The 15,388-nt window shown below is 38.1% G+C and overlaps 1 protein-coding gene across 2 annotated transcripts in view; it reads right to left on the bottom strand.

The window, feature by feature from the left end:
- Positions 1-15,388, bottom strand: part of USF3 (upstream transcription factor family member 3) — a 49,656-nt gene that overhangs the window by 12,633 nt on the left and 21,635 nt on the right. Inside the window, exons 2-6 of one of the 2 annotated variants that reach the window (XM_041752366.1) lie at positions 11,918-12,042; positions 9,464-9,528; positions 8,933-8,961; positions 6,538-6,620; positions 2,477-2,573 (exon numbers count right to left, since the gene is read on the bottom strand). In XM_041752366.1, coding sequence (XP_041608300.1) covers positions 2,477-2,573; positions 6,538-6,620; positions 8,933-8,961; positions 9,464-9,510 — 256 coding nt within the window. In that variant the 5' untranslated portion in view covers positions 9,511-9,528; positions 11,918-12,042. The remainder of the gene's footprint in view (positions 1-2,476; positions 2,574-6,537; positions 6,621-8,932; positions 8,962-9,463; positions 9,529-11,917; positions 12,043-15,388) is intronic. The other variant, XM_041752357.1, reaches the window with a different exon arrangement.

The raw sequence follows: 15,388 nt of genomic DNA, 5'->3' as shown, positions 1-15,388 counted from the left end.
AATGTATATACACTACTGTCACAACCTTACTCTTTCTTAAGGGGGAGAACTTTACCCATGGATCCTACTACTGCAGCAGCCTTGGCTGCTGGTATTTATGCCTGTGACCCTACAATTCTACTGTCTTGCCATAGTTGTACTCTCCCCTCTCCTTCCACCAACGGCAGTCAATCTTCAAAGCCAATGCCCTGAGCAGGGGCCTGGAATAAAAAGTTCTGTTCTGACAAGGATGAGCTGAGACTAGCAGATTATTTAAACTAAGAGACACAGAAGATGCCGATGTGTCATGGACATCAGCAAATAAAGGACATGGGGTGCCTGGGTGGCTCAGTTGGTTAAGAGTCTGCCTTTGGGTCAGGTCATGCTCCTGGGGTCCTGGGATCAAGCCCTACATTGGGCTCACTGCTCATCAGGGAGTCTGCTTCTCCCTCTCTCTCTCTGTCTGCCATTTCCCCTGCTTGTGCTCTCTCTCTCTCTCTGTGTCAAATGAATAAATAAAATCTTGAAAGAAAGAAAGAAAGAAAGAAAGAAAGAAAGAAAGAAAGAAAGAAAGACAGAAAGAAAGAGAAAGAAAGAAAGAAAGAAAGAAAGAAAGAAAGAAAGAAAGAAAGAAAGACTAAAGAACAATTACTATGGACCAAATAATAATGATGACTATTATCATCTGGCACACCTGGCACTTTTCATTCTTCATCTCATTTCATAATAACAACAATGACAGGTAACATTTACTCTATGCCAGCTCGAGTCTAAGTACTGCTACTGTATTATTTCTTTTCATCCTCATAACAACCATGAAATGGGAACTACCTGCTGTCATCACTATTTTGAAGTGTGAGAAACAGGCTTGGAATGATCACATAAATGTGTCGAAAGTCAGCCACACACATGCTAAGATTATCTTCATTTTAAGATAAGGAAACTGAGACGGAAAGAGGGTAAGTAAATTGCCACAGGTACTAAATGAGTAAGTGAAGACAAGATTCAACCCCATTGGGCTTAACTCCCCAGGACACTGCTCAGACCACGGCCCAGGCTGTCATATGGACAGTGAGTATATGAGGGAGCTGCTGGGGGAAGAAACGAGAAGAGAGCAGATGCACAATAAAGAACCAAAGGAAGGATGGTGGCAGAGGTGACGGTGTAGTCAGACTTGAGCCGCCTCAAGCTGGCCTACCTGCTCTTGTCCTGAGCCCCATGCAACCTGTGTTTTTCTGACAGGTTCCCTTTTCCCTACAGCAACCTGACTGCCTCAGCCTCTGGGCTGTGAAACCAAAGGAGCTCTCCTTAGAAAAGTCTACACATCATTCTAGCCTTCACATCCCTTCTGTGGGGCTTCAGATAGGTTACCAAACCTGTATTATGAAACTACCCACCTACCAGCATCATAAAACAAGGCCTGGATTGTGAAAGAGAGCTGACTTTGGTGAAGGGGTGAGCGGTCGTCTAACTAGAGTAAGCAAAGAGAATTCTGAACGCTGACCTTCCAGACACACAATGAAGGCAACCCAACCCTGCCCCCACCCCAGTAAATTCTACCTTTGTTCCTCTCCTCTTAAGGTGACCTACTGACTTGTCACAGGAAATTCTTTCTCTGCTCCTGCCAGAGCCATAAATAAAGGACAACTCATACTGTCTACCATTCTGAGCTTTACACTCCCCTGGGTGTAAAAGCTGTTATTAAAAAAAACTTAATCGGGAATCCCTGGGTGGCTCAGTGGTTTAGTGCCTGCCTTTGGCCCAGGGCGTGATCCTGGAGTCCCGGGATCAAGTCCCACATCGGGCTCCCTGCATGGAGCCTGCTTCTCTCTCTGCCTGTGCCTCTGCCTCTCTCTCTGTGTGTGTCTTTCATGAATGAATAAATAAATAAATAAAATCTTTTAAAATAATTTTTAAAAAAATTTAAAAACTTAATCAACTTAAACTTGAGTAAGTTTTTTTACAATGTAATTATCTAAAAAAAAAAATAATGAAGAACAGAAACCAAATTTCATCAAAGGATAAGGCAGTCTGATGCACACATGCCATGCAATATTATGAACAGAATGTTTTGACCTTTTGAGCTAATTCACAGTGAAGTCTTGGCCCAGGCATATTTTTATTTTGTTTTTAAGTTACATTGAGCAGGACTCTCCCCTCCATCCTCTTATGGGATTCCCCCAGCTGGAGGATCCAAGTGGAATAAGAGAGTTCCAGCATTACTTATCTCATGACTTAAGCAAACATGAAGTACACAGTAGATTCCAAAATGAGAATTCTGTATGCCTGCAAGATTAGAGTTGCTCAGAGTAGGGGAAAGACGTAAACTAAGATGAATTTATTTTGTAGCACTATTCTCTCAGACCCACAGAATATATCATCTTAATAATGTCTCAGGTGAAAAAAGCCTTCTCTATCCTCATATAAACTGTCCTGCCACACAAAGACCTGAACACAGAAAAAAAACAACAAAAAGTAAGAATCTTAAAATCTTTACCTTGTTCATTGTTTCCTCCATTAAGCAGGAGTTCATCATTTTGCCTTTTCAATTCTGTTATATATTTAAAGGCTTGGTCCAGGATCATATTCTTGCTCTGCCAGAGAGAATTAACCATTTAAAAGTTTCACTGAGGAGTAAGAACTTGCCAGAAGAAATTTAAAGCTTTGGTTTTCATCACATATATGTGATATGTATCTTTTCAAAATTAAAATAGGCACTGTATTCAAATGCTCCTACTATTCATTTCTCATTTATTAAGTATTTATTGAGCATCTATTATGTGTCAGGCTCTGTTCTAGGTACTGGGGAATATAATAAACAAAATAAAGACAAAATTTCTGACCTTCAGGAATTATATATATATATAAAATCAAATGGTAGTGCTAAGTGCTATGAAGAAAAAATAAAGCAAGGTGAAGAGGGGGCCAGAGAGATGGCAGAGGTCATTCTGTTCTATGGACTGACTGTTTCTGTCTCACTGTAATTCATATTGAAACCCTGATCCCTGATATGATGGTATTTGGAGGTGGGCCTTTGGCAGGTAGATCCCTCATGAATGAGATCAGTGCCCTTAGAAGAAAAGACATGAGAGAAGTGATTGCACTCTCTGTCATGCAAGAATATAACCAGGAAAAGAGCATACACCAGGAACTGAATCAGCTGGCACCTTGATCTTAGACTTTGCAGCCTCCAGAACTGTGAGAAATACATTTCTGTTGTTTAAACCACCCAGTCTGTGCTATTTTCCTTATTGGAGCCCAAACTAAGACATTGTACTATAATCTATTTTGCATATGGAGGTTGGAAAAGGCCTCTCTTGTAAGGCAAAGCAAAAACCTGAAGAAAGTACAAGGAAGTATTCCCCCTGGATAGATGGAGGAAGAGGGTCCAGGTCTTAGGATCAGCAAGGGCAAAGGCCCACAAGTGGGGCTGTGCTCGTACATTGGAGGCACAGTGGTGAGGTGAGTGGAACAAAAGTAAAGTATCCAGGGGGAAGAGTGGTAGTAGAAGAGACCAGAAAGGGCCTTCAAGGCCATGGAAAGATTTTAGACTTAGACCCTATTCTAGAGGCAACTGCCCTAAAGTTACTTGTGTATCCTTCCTGAAATGTTCTATGCTGATACATGGATCCTTTATCTATCTTAAATAGACAGTGAGTGGCTCAGTCAGTTGGGCATCTGCCTTCAGCTCAAGTCATGATCCCAGAGTCCTGGGATCAAGCCCCACATTGGGCTCCCTCCTCAGTAGGGGAGTATGTTTCTCCCTCTCCTCACTTTTGCACTCTTTTGTTCACTCTCTCAAATAAATAAAATCATTTTTAAAAATTGAGGGGACCAGTAGAAAGATTCTTCTTACGCAGTAATACAAATTAACCCCCTCCCCCCCCACACACACACACTCACACCCTATGAAGCTAGATGACTTCCCCTTCCTGCCCCAACTGCAGGAGACAAGTTTATTTTCTGTGAAATTTGAATCAGAGAAGTTTGACCTCAGGGATGTTTGGCACAGAAGTGGACAAGATTAAGCAACTCAGTGAAGACAGGAGGGTAAAGTAAAATTCTGCCTGCTAAAGCATGAGACTCTCCTGCACCCCTTCCCTGACCCAGGTCCCAGAATATGGCAACCAGCCTTATACGCCTCTTCCCACCCTTTCCACTTCCACTTCTAGATAAGGGGCTGAAGGACTCTTCTTTGGAAAATAAAAGTTAATAGTTAATAGTTATTCCCAAAATTAAACAAGCTACCAATATTGATATTTTTTAGTACCATAAAAACAACAACACTAGCCTACTACCTAATCACTCAAAAGTTAGGGCACCAAAGTCAAGCCTATTCAAGCAGTTTTTTAATGTTTCATTCTCGAATATAAGAAAATATAAGAAAACAGCTAAGTATCACTAAACATTTAAGGAAAGTCTCCAAATCAAAGACAAAACATCAAAACAAAATGGAAAAAAGAAAATCAGAAGAAACAAAAACAAAAAGAAAAAAATTTAAAAACCTATACAACATTCTCAGAAATAACATGATATTGTATTCATAAACCGAATATGTGATATGAAAATGAACAAAAAAATAAGAAAAAGACTCTTGAAAATTAAAAATATGAGAGCTGAAATTAAAAACAGAAGAGTTAGAAAAGACCAATCAATTGAGACTGAAGAAGGGCAGAGGTTCCAGAAGTCTCAAAGGAAAAAGAGAAAATGGTAATCGTGGTACACTTGACTATGTAGAAACTCTAAAGAGACCACTGAAAGTGAGGGAAGAACTAAAGATAGGTACAGAGAGAGGTGCCTGGATCGCTCAGTCAGTAGAGCATGGGACTCTTGATCTCAGGGTTGTGAGTTCAAGCCCCATGCTAGATAAAGAGCTTACTTAAAAATAAAAAATTTTCAAAATTTAAATAAATAAATAACAAGATAGGTATATGATAAGCAAATGAAAATAACAAGGCAATTATTAACCCAAAAAACACAATACATAATAATAGTACTCCTTGGCCTACCACACACAATATTTTCAGTCTTAAAAACATAAAAACTGAATACTGATTTAATTAAAAGTTGGGGTAGAATTATATTGGGAGGATTAGACAAGGGAAGCAAAGGGGAAAAGCATAATAGGAAGTCCATAGATAAAATCTAAAATAGAAAAATGAAAATATAGTAATATAAGCATATTATTTGAAAATATAAAAGTGAATACCTGAAGAAGCAGCTGAGAATGGATGCTTTTAAGTTGTTGTACTGGACTTGGGAAGCAAGCAGGTCAGACACTAATTGTCATTTTAAGCTTTTTAGTGCTGTTATGTTTATATATTAATTTTCACATATATTAATTTAATTAAAAATTAACTGAAAAAGGCTAACACACACACACACACAAAAGGCTAACAAAAATTATGATATCCCATTACAATGAAAAACTATATAACCATCAAAAAGAAAGGTAATCTTATGAGGAAAGCTATCCATAACTAAAAGTGATGTACTATATACCAGTAAGTGAAAATGACAAGACAGGTTATAAAACACCACCTGGGGGATGCGTGGGTGGCTCAGTGGTTGAATGTCTGCCTTTGGCTCAGGGTGTGATGCTGGAGTCCCGGGATCGAATCCCACATTGGGCTCCCTTCATGGAGCCTGCTTCTCCCTCTGCCTATGTCTCTGCCTCTTTTTCTCTGTGTCTTTATGAATAAATAAATAAAATCTTTCAAAAGAACATAAAACAGCACTTTGTGTGTATGTATTTTTGTGTGTGTGTATATATATATGTATATATATGTATTCACATAAATATATATTCATTGCTTTACAAATATATATATACACACGCATATATATATATACATACATATATATATACATATAGCAATGTCTGAAGAGATGTGTAACAACATTTTATTTTTTTAATTTATTTTTTTTACAACATTTTAATAGTAGTTATGACTTGGGAGTAGAATGTCAATTTATTTTTCAAACATTTATGCCTTCCATATTGTTTCCATTTTGTTTTGTTTTGTTTTCAGTGAGCACATTTTATCCTCATTATAAGAAGAAAACAAAAGCTATCTTCTTGAGGGAAAACTGTTATCTTTAATAAGCCGAGATTTATGTACCACTGAGGTTGATAGGGCACAGAGGATGAAATAGAGATCTTTAGAAGATTCAAGGTAAGAATTTAAAGATGAAAAATATGACAAAAAATAAAAGAAGTGCCTGGTAAACACAATAGCACATAAATAAATGTAATTATGGGACTGAAAAATTCAAGACCTTAAAGATCTAGAAATTATATGATCCATTTGATCATGTAGAATGCTCTACTAGAAGACCGCTATAAGTATGGGAAAAATTAAAAATAGATATATAGAAAATTAAGCAAACAAAAAACATTGAAGCAATTATTAACTATATACCAGCATGTATGTGGGGCATATAGTTAACTATATACCATAAAGGAAAGGAAACAAAAATAATCACTCTGAGCAAAGAAAAAACTTGGGGAGTTATCTGTTCACAAGTAATGAATGAAAATATGAGTGGACTTCTTACCTGCTTCAGGGCAGGGGAACATGGGATCAGCTCTCCTATCCTGTTTATTCCAGCATTGATTTTCTTCTTTCTATGCCTCTCCACTAGATAGGGGAGAAAATCCATTTATCAAACCTCATGATACCACTGCCAAAGTTCGTTTTTTAACTTGAGTAAAGAAATTTTAGGTAAAGAAATCCCTAACAAAATTTTATCAAACAGTTTCTACTGAAGACAAATAACTACAATTAGATTTCTAAGAATGTCATATTTTAAGTCTAGTACTATAGGAATTGACATAAGCGATACTTTTATTAGCATTTTAAAAACGTGATCTATGATAATTAAGTTAAAATTATAAACAGAAGTTGCTAACATGACATTACTGTTAAGCCATTATTGTGTCTCAAGTAATTACTAGAGATTTTACTCTAATATTTTAGTGATAACTAAAATTTGAGAACCCATTACAGGATAAGTTACTAAGCAGCTGCCTTTTTACATGAGCAAGTGAGACCTACTTAGTTAGATTCCAGAACCTTAAAACACTGTTCAGGATGATTAGAAGGCATTTTTCAAATAGAACTAATAGCTATTAGTTATGCCTCAAAATTTCTACAGAGCTTTGTCTATTCATTTTGGCCACATAGGATTTTTCTCATCTAAGAAACTGAGCAACTGACAACATCTTAATCAAATTAACCAAGTATTCTGGGTTTACATGCTAAGACTTTAAAGATCATACGGAAGGGTCAAGAGAGTACAAGATGATCTAAATAATTTCAATAAGACACTATAAGTAGAAACATTATAGTCTTGGTTATTTTCTCTCAGAAAGGTTCTGAAACCTTCCTTTCTTACAAGATGCCAGTAATTCTAAGAGGATGATCTTGCATATTGACCATGGCAGGCCTTGTTTTGTAAAATACATACTTTTTGCTTCATAGTCTAGCAGTAAAGATAGCTTTTCAATGATATCTAATTACTCTCTCAAAATAAATTTCTATCAGGACATATTTATGACACCATCTCAGTTGACTCCAATAAAAATATTTAGCTTCTATGGCCAAAAAAGATTAAATTCATTTGGCCAAAAGACAGCAAAGTAATAAAGTATAGCTCACTTTTCTTCTGAATTCTCTAACAATAGTATTTGTTCTTATCTAAGAGTGGATTTTAAATGTGTGCAGGTGGAAAAAAACAAAACAAAACCAACATTAAGACTCTACCCCACAGTGATAAAGGGGAATTCAAAAGCAGGAAATTCCCATTTTGGGGAGCAGCAATAATTCCAACAGTGTTCACCACCTCTTTCCATAGACAAAAATTCCCCAGGGACCTTTCCTTAAGGAAAGAAAGATATCATTTATAGAGAAATAGATATTAACTTCTAAAATATTTTGTTTTAGATCTGGACTGTAGCCCCTGAAAAATAAAATGTTTTAAAATGTACCAAATTGTAAAAGTATGCACAACTACTTCTATGTTTATCCAGCTTTGGCCAATAATTTTGATATCTGACATAAAATCAAATCTTTCTTTTCTACATTTTTTCCTATAATTGAGGACTCCACAACTTCATTTAAGACTGTTCACATTTCGGGACACTTGGGTGGCTCAGTGGTTGAGCGTCTGCCTTCTACTCAGGTCATGATCCCAGGGTCCTAGGATCCAGTCCCACATCAGGCTCTCAACAGGGAGCCTGCTTCGCCTGCTTCTCCCTCTGCCTATGTCTCTGCCTCTCTCTCTATGTCTCTCATGAATAAATAAAGAAAATCTTTAAAAAAAAAAAAAAAAGACAGTTCAAGGACCTTTAATATCTACAGCCTGGGGGATCCCTGGGTGGCGCAGCAGTTTAGTGCCTGCCTTTGGCCCAGGGCGCGATCCTGGAGACCCGGGATCGAATCCCATGTCGGGCTCCCAGTGCATGGAGCCTGCTTCTCCCTCTGCCTCTCTCTCTCTCTCTCCCTCTCTCTGACTATCATAAATAAATAAAAAATTAAAAAAAAAAAATCTACAGCCTGCTGCTCATCTCTCCCCTATTCCTCTAGGCAACCAGCCACCTCTGGAATTTCTGCAAAGACACATACTCTTTGTTCCATTTGAAGAGGTAGAACTGGAGTTCTTCAGTGAGTGAAATCACTTACAACACTAGTTCCAGGGGCATATTAATCTTTAATTTATCTAAATAGACAATGAACCAGAAGATAGTAAAGAAGGAGGCCATCTTCATGAGACTTGAGGGGCGTTATGTCAATTAAACAATAAAGGAACAAAAATAGTAAGGAACATTTTCCTAAAATATAATGAATCATGATTCTACGCTTGTAACATAGAAACTTACAAGCAACTACAGTATGCCTTCATTTTGAGTGCAAAAAGTGCTATCAAATAAAATTTAAATTGTTGTTTCTACCTGCATTGTGTGTCTCCCGGTTTTTCTTTCTGAAACAGAAAGTACAAATAAAAGAACATGAAAATTATGGGAATATATTTTTAACCACTCTTTATTTTGAGAACCATAAAAATAAATTTTATGAATTTGTATTTGTGATATTAACAAGAAACCATCTGAAGAAACATGTTCTTAATATATATTATGGTGTGAAAACCTAACTGCAGATAAATTGATACAAGTTTAGAATCTACAATTTCTAGAAGTAACTAATTCTCTATTCTTCCACACCCAAAAATCATTGGTTGGCAAGTAAATTAATCATTGAAAAAACTTTATTTGAAAAACGTAATTAAAGAACTAGTTAAAGACAGGTAAATTTTAACTCTATAGTCCTTTCTGTAAATCTGTATTTATTTATCCACACATATTTCTGAAGAGTAATAGTTTTCTAGGCACCAAAATATAAGTTCCCTAAGGATTACCTATTTAGCAAAGATTCATTCTGCTTATTTGCCCAAACTATATTATTTTGGGACCAAGACTACATACCTGTGCTGTTTTTTTGTAGGAGTCTCATTCTCTGTCATTTCTGGCATGATTACAGTGATAGGAACCTACAACGCATGGAAAGACCACCAGAAAGTTTAAAGATATACTAATATGTTAGAGTAGGTTAGTTTGAATATCAAAATGCTAAAAAACAAAAGTGACATCATGAAAAAGCACTGGCTTAACTGCCATGGAGAGAAAAAAAGTATAAGAAAACAGGACAAAAAACATAACTAGCAGATGGAGAGCATGGTGAAAGTCAAATGTGAGGTGTATCCAGAAAGTGCTTGAGAAGACTGGAATAGAAAAAAGATCATTATGCAGTTAGAAATCTAGAAAGGTTTAAAGGCAATGGGGATTTGTGCAAGACCTGGAAAGACAGGTAAAACATACTTGAGTTGGCAGAGGATGTTCTTTGTTCATGATACTGTTTGAAGTGTTCTACAGAATTTAAACTAGAACAATGGTCCTCCTCTCTGAACACAGAAAAAACAAAAGTGACAGGCGCACAAACATGTAATAGTCTATGCATGGAAGCAGCCACTCACTCAATTCATTCATTTGTTTGCTAGCCTTTCTCAAACTACTAGAAGTCTTATGTTATCCTTCAGGAGTCATTAAACTCTGGGTAGAAGTATGAAAATTCTATTTGTATTTAAAATGTCAGGATAGTATGTTGGCAAATTGAACACCAATAAAAAATAAATTTATTATTAAAAAAATAAAAATAAAATGTCAGGATACAGGACGCCTGAGGAGCTCAGTGGTTAAGCATCTGCCTTTGGCTCAGGGCGTGATCCTGGAGTCCTAGGATGGAGTTCCACATCAGGCTTCCTACGTGGAGCCTGCTTCTCCCTCTGCCTATGTCTCTGCCTCTCTATGTCTTTCATGAGTGAATGAATAAAATCTTTAAAAAAAATTTTTAAAAATTGAAAAAAAATTAAATGTCAGGATGCTAAAGAATATACGTATTATAGGGAAATATATTCATATGCCAAACAAAGCCTGAAAGCAAATACATGAAAAAATTAGTCATAGTTATGTAACGTCAACAATATTATAGGTGATTTCTTTCTCTTCTCTGATTTTCAAGAATTTCATAATGAAAACCTGAATGCTTTTAGATCTCAGGGACTGACAGCCTTTTAAAAGTGGTCTGTCCAGTTGGGATACCTGTTCCAGTGCACTGAAGGAGGTGCAAGTGCAGTTTCCCATTTTCGGAGTGTGGAATTAGAAGTCAGAAAGCGGGGATCCCTGGGTGGCGCAGCGGTTTGGCGCCTGCCTTTGGCCCAGGGCGCGATCCTGGAGACCCGGGATCGAATCCCACATCAGGCTCCCGGTGCATGGAGCCTGCTTCTCCCTCCGCCTGTGTCTCTGCCTCTCTCTCTCTCTCTGTGACTATCATAAATAAATTAAAAAAAAAAAAAAAAAAAAGAAGTCAGAAAGCATGGGATCCCTGGGTGGCGCAGCGGTTTGGCGCCTGCCTTTGGCCCAGGGCGTGATCCTGGAGACCCGGGATCGAATCCCATGTCGGGCTCCTGGTGCATGGAGCCTGCTTCTCCCTCTGCCTATGTCTCTGCCTCTCTCTCTCTCTCTGTGTGTGTGTGACTATCATAAATAATAATAATAATAATAATAATAATAATAATAATAATAAAGAAAGCATGAGCTTAGGGGTGACTTGGTGGTTAAGAGTCCAGCTCTCGATTTCAGCTCAGGCCATGATCTGGGGGTTGTGGGATCGAGCCCATGTAGGTCCCTCACTAGGCATGGAGCCTGCTTGGGATCCTCTATCCCTTTGCCCCTCTTCCCACTCTCTACTCTAGTGTGCAGGCACCTGCATGTAGGCTCTCTCTTTAAAAATAAATAAATAAATAAATAAATAAATAAATAAATAAATAAATAAAAGAAAGAAAGAAAGAAAGAAAGAAAGAAAGAAAGAAAAACAGAAAGCATGGGTTTCAAATCTGGTTCTGCCATTTCCTAGCTGTGAGGTTCTGGGCAAGCTAGATAGCCTCTTGGAACCTCAGATATTCAGATGTTTCGTCTACAAAATGGATCATAATCAAAGCATCTAGACCATTGGCTTATTTTGAGAAAGGAATGAAAAATGAAGGGGGAACACAGCAGCACGGTGCCTAGCAGCAAAAAGAATTCGACAAATGTTAGCTATGAATAATAATGAAGGTATTTCAAGTGTAGCTTTGGCCCTGGAAAGGTGGAGGAAGGGTCCTGGAAAATAAGTAGAAGTGAATGCTGACAAGCTAATGACAGAAGTACTGGCTGAAGCAGCCCAAGGAAAAGTGTGCACTCAAGACTCACTGCCAGCAGCTTATTTCACCTTCTCCCTAACATCTGGGATGGCACACATCCGCCTATAAGCAACACACTCACATCAGATAAACACATAATGACGACATGGGATATATGAGTCAATAAAGAAATCCCTGTCACCTTTCTCACCCAAAGGCTTGCAGAATTTCTTCACTTTTGATTCCTGGCTTCCAATGCCTCCCGTCTCTGATCCAAATCTATCATCTTCTGCCAGAAGATGGTCTATAAGTTCTGTTTTCTTCTTACTACACAAGAGAAAAATCAGTGGATGTTTATAGTTGCTAGGTTTCCATTAGCACCACATAAAACAAGGACTGGCAACCTATGGCATGCAGATTTTCAGTAGCATACAGAAGGACCCTGAATTCTCCCTACCACTTGAAAGCTAATGAATGTACTTGCTATAAAAAGTCACTCTCCGGTGGGTTGCCCATGTGCCCCACCCCCCTAAAAAATGGCAGCAAGTACCTATAACCATTGGATGGTTCCCAGGAGATTCTTTTCTCTCAGACATGCTCCCAGCCCCTCAAGTTCTTACTTTACTCCACCTGGGTCCTACGCTAAGCTCTGCCCTCAATTCTAAAATTATCTTCCCTCAATTTCCTACTTCCCTCTTCTCTGTTGTGATAGTGACTGAGAATTTACTCAAGGGTCTCCCCTGAGGGCAGTGACACTAGAAGACAGCCTTTAGATTGGTACATTCTATAGGCTCTGAAACATGTGCATTTGGGGGCTTCTTCCCTAAGGAGAAGCGCTGGGTAGGGCCCAGGAATCTGTATTTTCAACAAAGTGCTAGTTAAAAACTACAAATTGTCAGCCCATCCCCCACCCCACCCACTGAATCAGTCACTACGGGAGGTATTTTAATCTTTAAGGGAGGAGACTGAAATTTAATGAATGCCACCAGGAGATTCCTATCAGGAAAATTTAGAAAGGCAGGTATCTTTAGTTGGTGGAATTTCAGGCATCTGACTGATAGCCTATCCTGGGGGTGGGCGGGCGGGCAGGGGGAGGGGGCGTATTATTTGGGATGTGTCAAGAGAGCTGAACATATAATTTCACCTATAAACCCATAAGGTCAGATTTCCTGTATATCCATGAGTCAGCATTTGGTCATTTGTGTCACAGTTCTAGTTGTTCCTCTGGAGCACTTTTGAAAGTTTGTAGCTTCATGTTCCATTTAAGATGCATGAAGTTCCAATCTTCTTAACATCTAGAATCTTAAATTAAGTAATACTAGAGGCCTATCACATAAGTAAACATATTCATTGCATGGGGGTGGGGGAAGGTGGGAGGCCGGGATTTACCTGAAAGGTATATCAGCCAGTTTACACAATGTCACTATAAAGATCTATTTCAAACCACATTTTAACCAATTCAATTACATCTATCAATGCACAATTGTTTCCATACATTACTCCTGATATTAAAATTGCATTCCTCACATTAAAAAAGAACACTTATTGAAATAATAAACTATATAATATTGTCATACATCCTTGTCCATGGATTCATTAACCTCCTTATAAGGAAATGTTACTTTTAATACAATATTTATATAATTAAATACGAATCTTGCTACAAAATATTTTAAAATATTTAAAGTGCCACCATGAATTTTTAAAGAAAAATTTCAAAATGTTAATTAGTAATCTATGAATTACTGTTTTTTATAGGAAGAAAGAATTGTTTCTGAAGTTAGTTAAATCCAACGGTTCTCAAAGCATAGTTCTGAGATCAATTGTATCAAAATCACAACTTTTAAAACTGCTTTTGACCCTTGCAGGAAAATTTACACATGGTAAAATGCACAATTCTTAAGTGTTAACATTCAGTGAGTGCTGACTAATGCACACACCTGTGTGCCCAACTCCTATCAAGGTACAGAACATTACCATCACTGGAGTAAGTTCTCATGACATTACCTAATCAATACCTTCCCCTACACCCACAAAGACAACCAGTGTTCTCATTTTTTTCAGCACTGAACTTTATAATGCATTAACTGAGGATTCTGTTGTGTCAAGCTTTCACTAAGCATAATGTTTCTGAAATTTATTCAGCAGTTTGTTCCTTTTTATTGCTGAGTATCAATGTATAATTGTGTGGGAGTTTATAGTTCAGTTTGTTTACTCACTTTTCTGTTGATGAACACCTGGGCTGTGTTTTGGCCACTATGAATAAAGTTTTGGCCACCCATGAACATTCTTGCGTAACATTTTTCATGGATATAGTCTTTCTTTCTGTTGAGTAAATATCTAGGAATGGAAATGCTTATTATACACCCTACAGTTCTACTCCTAAGGATCTACCCAAGAGAAAAAAAGTATCTCCACAAAAAAGACTTCTGCATATTTTATTTATTTGAGAGACAGCGAGAGCAAGAGAGATCTTAGAAGGAGATGGAGAAGCAGACTCGCTCACCCCGGAGTGGAGAGCCTGATGCAAGGCTTGATCCCAGGACCCTGAGCCGAGATCATGACTTGAGCTGAAGACAGATGCTTAACCAACTGAGCCACCCAGGTGCCCCCTCAAAAAGGCTTTTTTTTTTTTTCTTATGATAGTCACACACAGAGAGAGAGAGAGGCAGAGACAGAAGCAGGCTCCATGCACCGGAGCTCGACGTGGGATTCGATCCCTGGTCTCCAGGATTGCGCCCTGGGCCAAAGGCAGGCGCCAAACCGCTGCGCCACCCAGGGATCCCCTAATTTTAAGTAATTTAAATTAAATAGTTACATGTAGCTAGTGGTTACCATATTGGGCAGCACAGGGAATTTTAAAAATCATTTAAAAGAAGATAAATTTAGGGGATCCCTGGGTGGCACAGCGGCGCCTGCCTTTGGCCCAGGGCGCGATCCTGGAGACCCGGGATCGAATCCCACGTCGGGCTCCCGGTGCATGGAGCCTGCTTCTCCCTCTGCCTATGTCTCTGCCTCTCTCTCTCTCTCTCTCTGTGACTATCATAAATAAACAATAAAAAAAAAAAAAAAGAAGATAAATTTAAAAGTTGGTTAACAAATGTCAACTTCCTAGTTTTGATATATGTCACTACTAGGGGAAAGAACATCACTAGTGCATGGATTCAATAGTACATAACATTTTTGTAACTTTGAATCTATAATTATTTTATTTATTGATTTTTTTGGTTTTTAAACTATAATTATTTTTTGTTTTTATCAATTTGCCAACATATAGTATAACACACAGTGCTCATCTCATCATGTGCCCTCCTTAAAGTCTGTCACCCAATTACTGTACTCCCCACACACCCCTCTCCTTGTGCCCTCCTTAAAGTCTGTCACCCAATTACTGTACTCCCCACACACCCCTCTCCTTCTGCAAACGTTTGTTTGTTTCCCAGAGTTAGGAGTCTCTCATGGTTTGTCTTCCTCTGTAATTCTTCCCCAGTTTTCCCCCCTTCCCTTATGGTCCCTTTCACTATTATATTCCACATATGAGTGAAACCATACGGTAACTGTCTTTCTCTCACTAACTTATTTCACTTAGCATAATACCCTTCAGTTCTGTGGATGTAAATGGTAGGTATTCATCCTTTCTGATGGCTGAGTAATATTCCATTGTGTGTGTGTG

This window comes from Vulpes lagopus, chromosome 1 (genome assembly GCF_018345385.1).
Source record: "Vulpes lagopus strain Blue_001 chromosome 1, ASM1834538v1, whole genome shotgun sequence".
Taxonomy (NCBI): Eukaryota; Metazoa; Chordata; class Mammalia; order Carnivora; family Canidae; genus Vulpes; species Vulpes lagopus.
The sequence above is the reverse complement of the archived record's forward strand: the minus strand, read 5'-3'. Positions and strand labels throughout refer to the sequence as shown.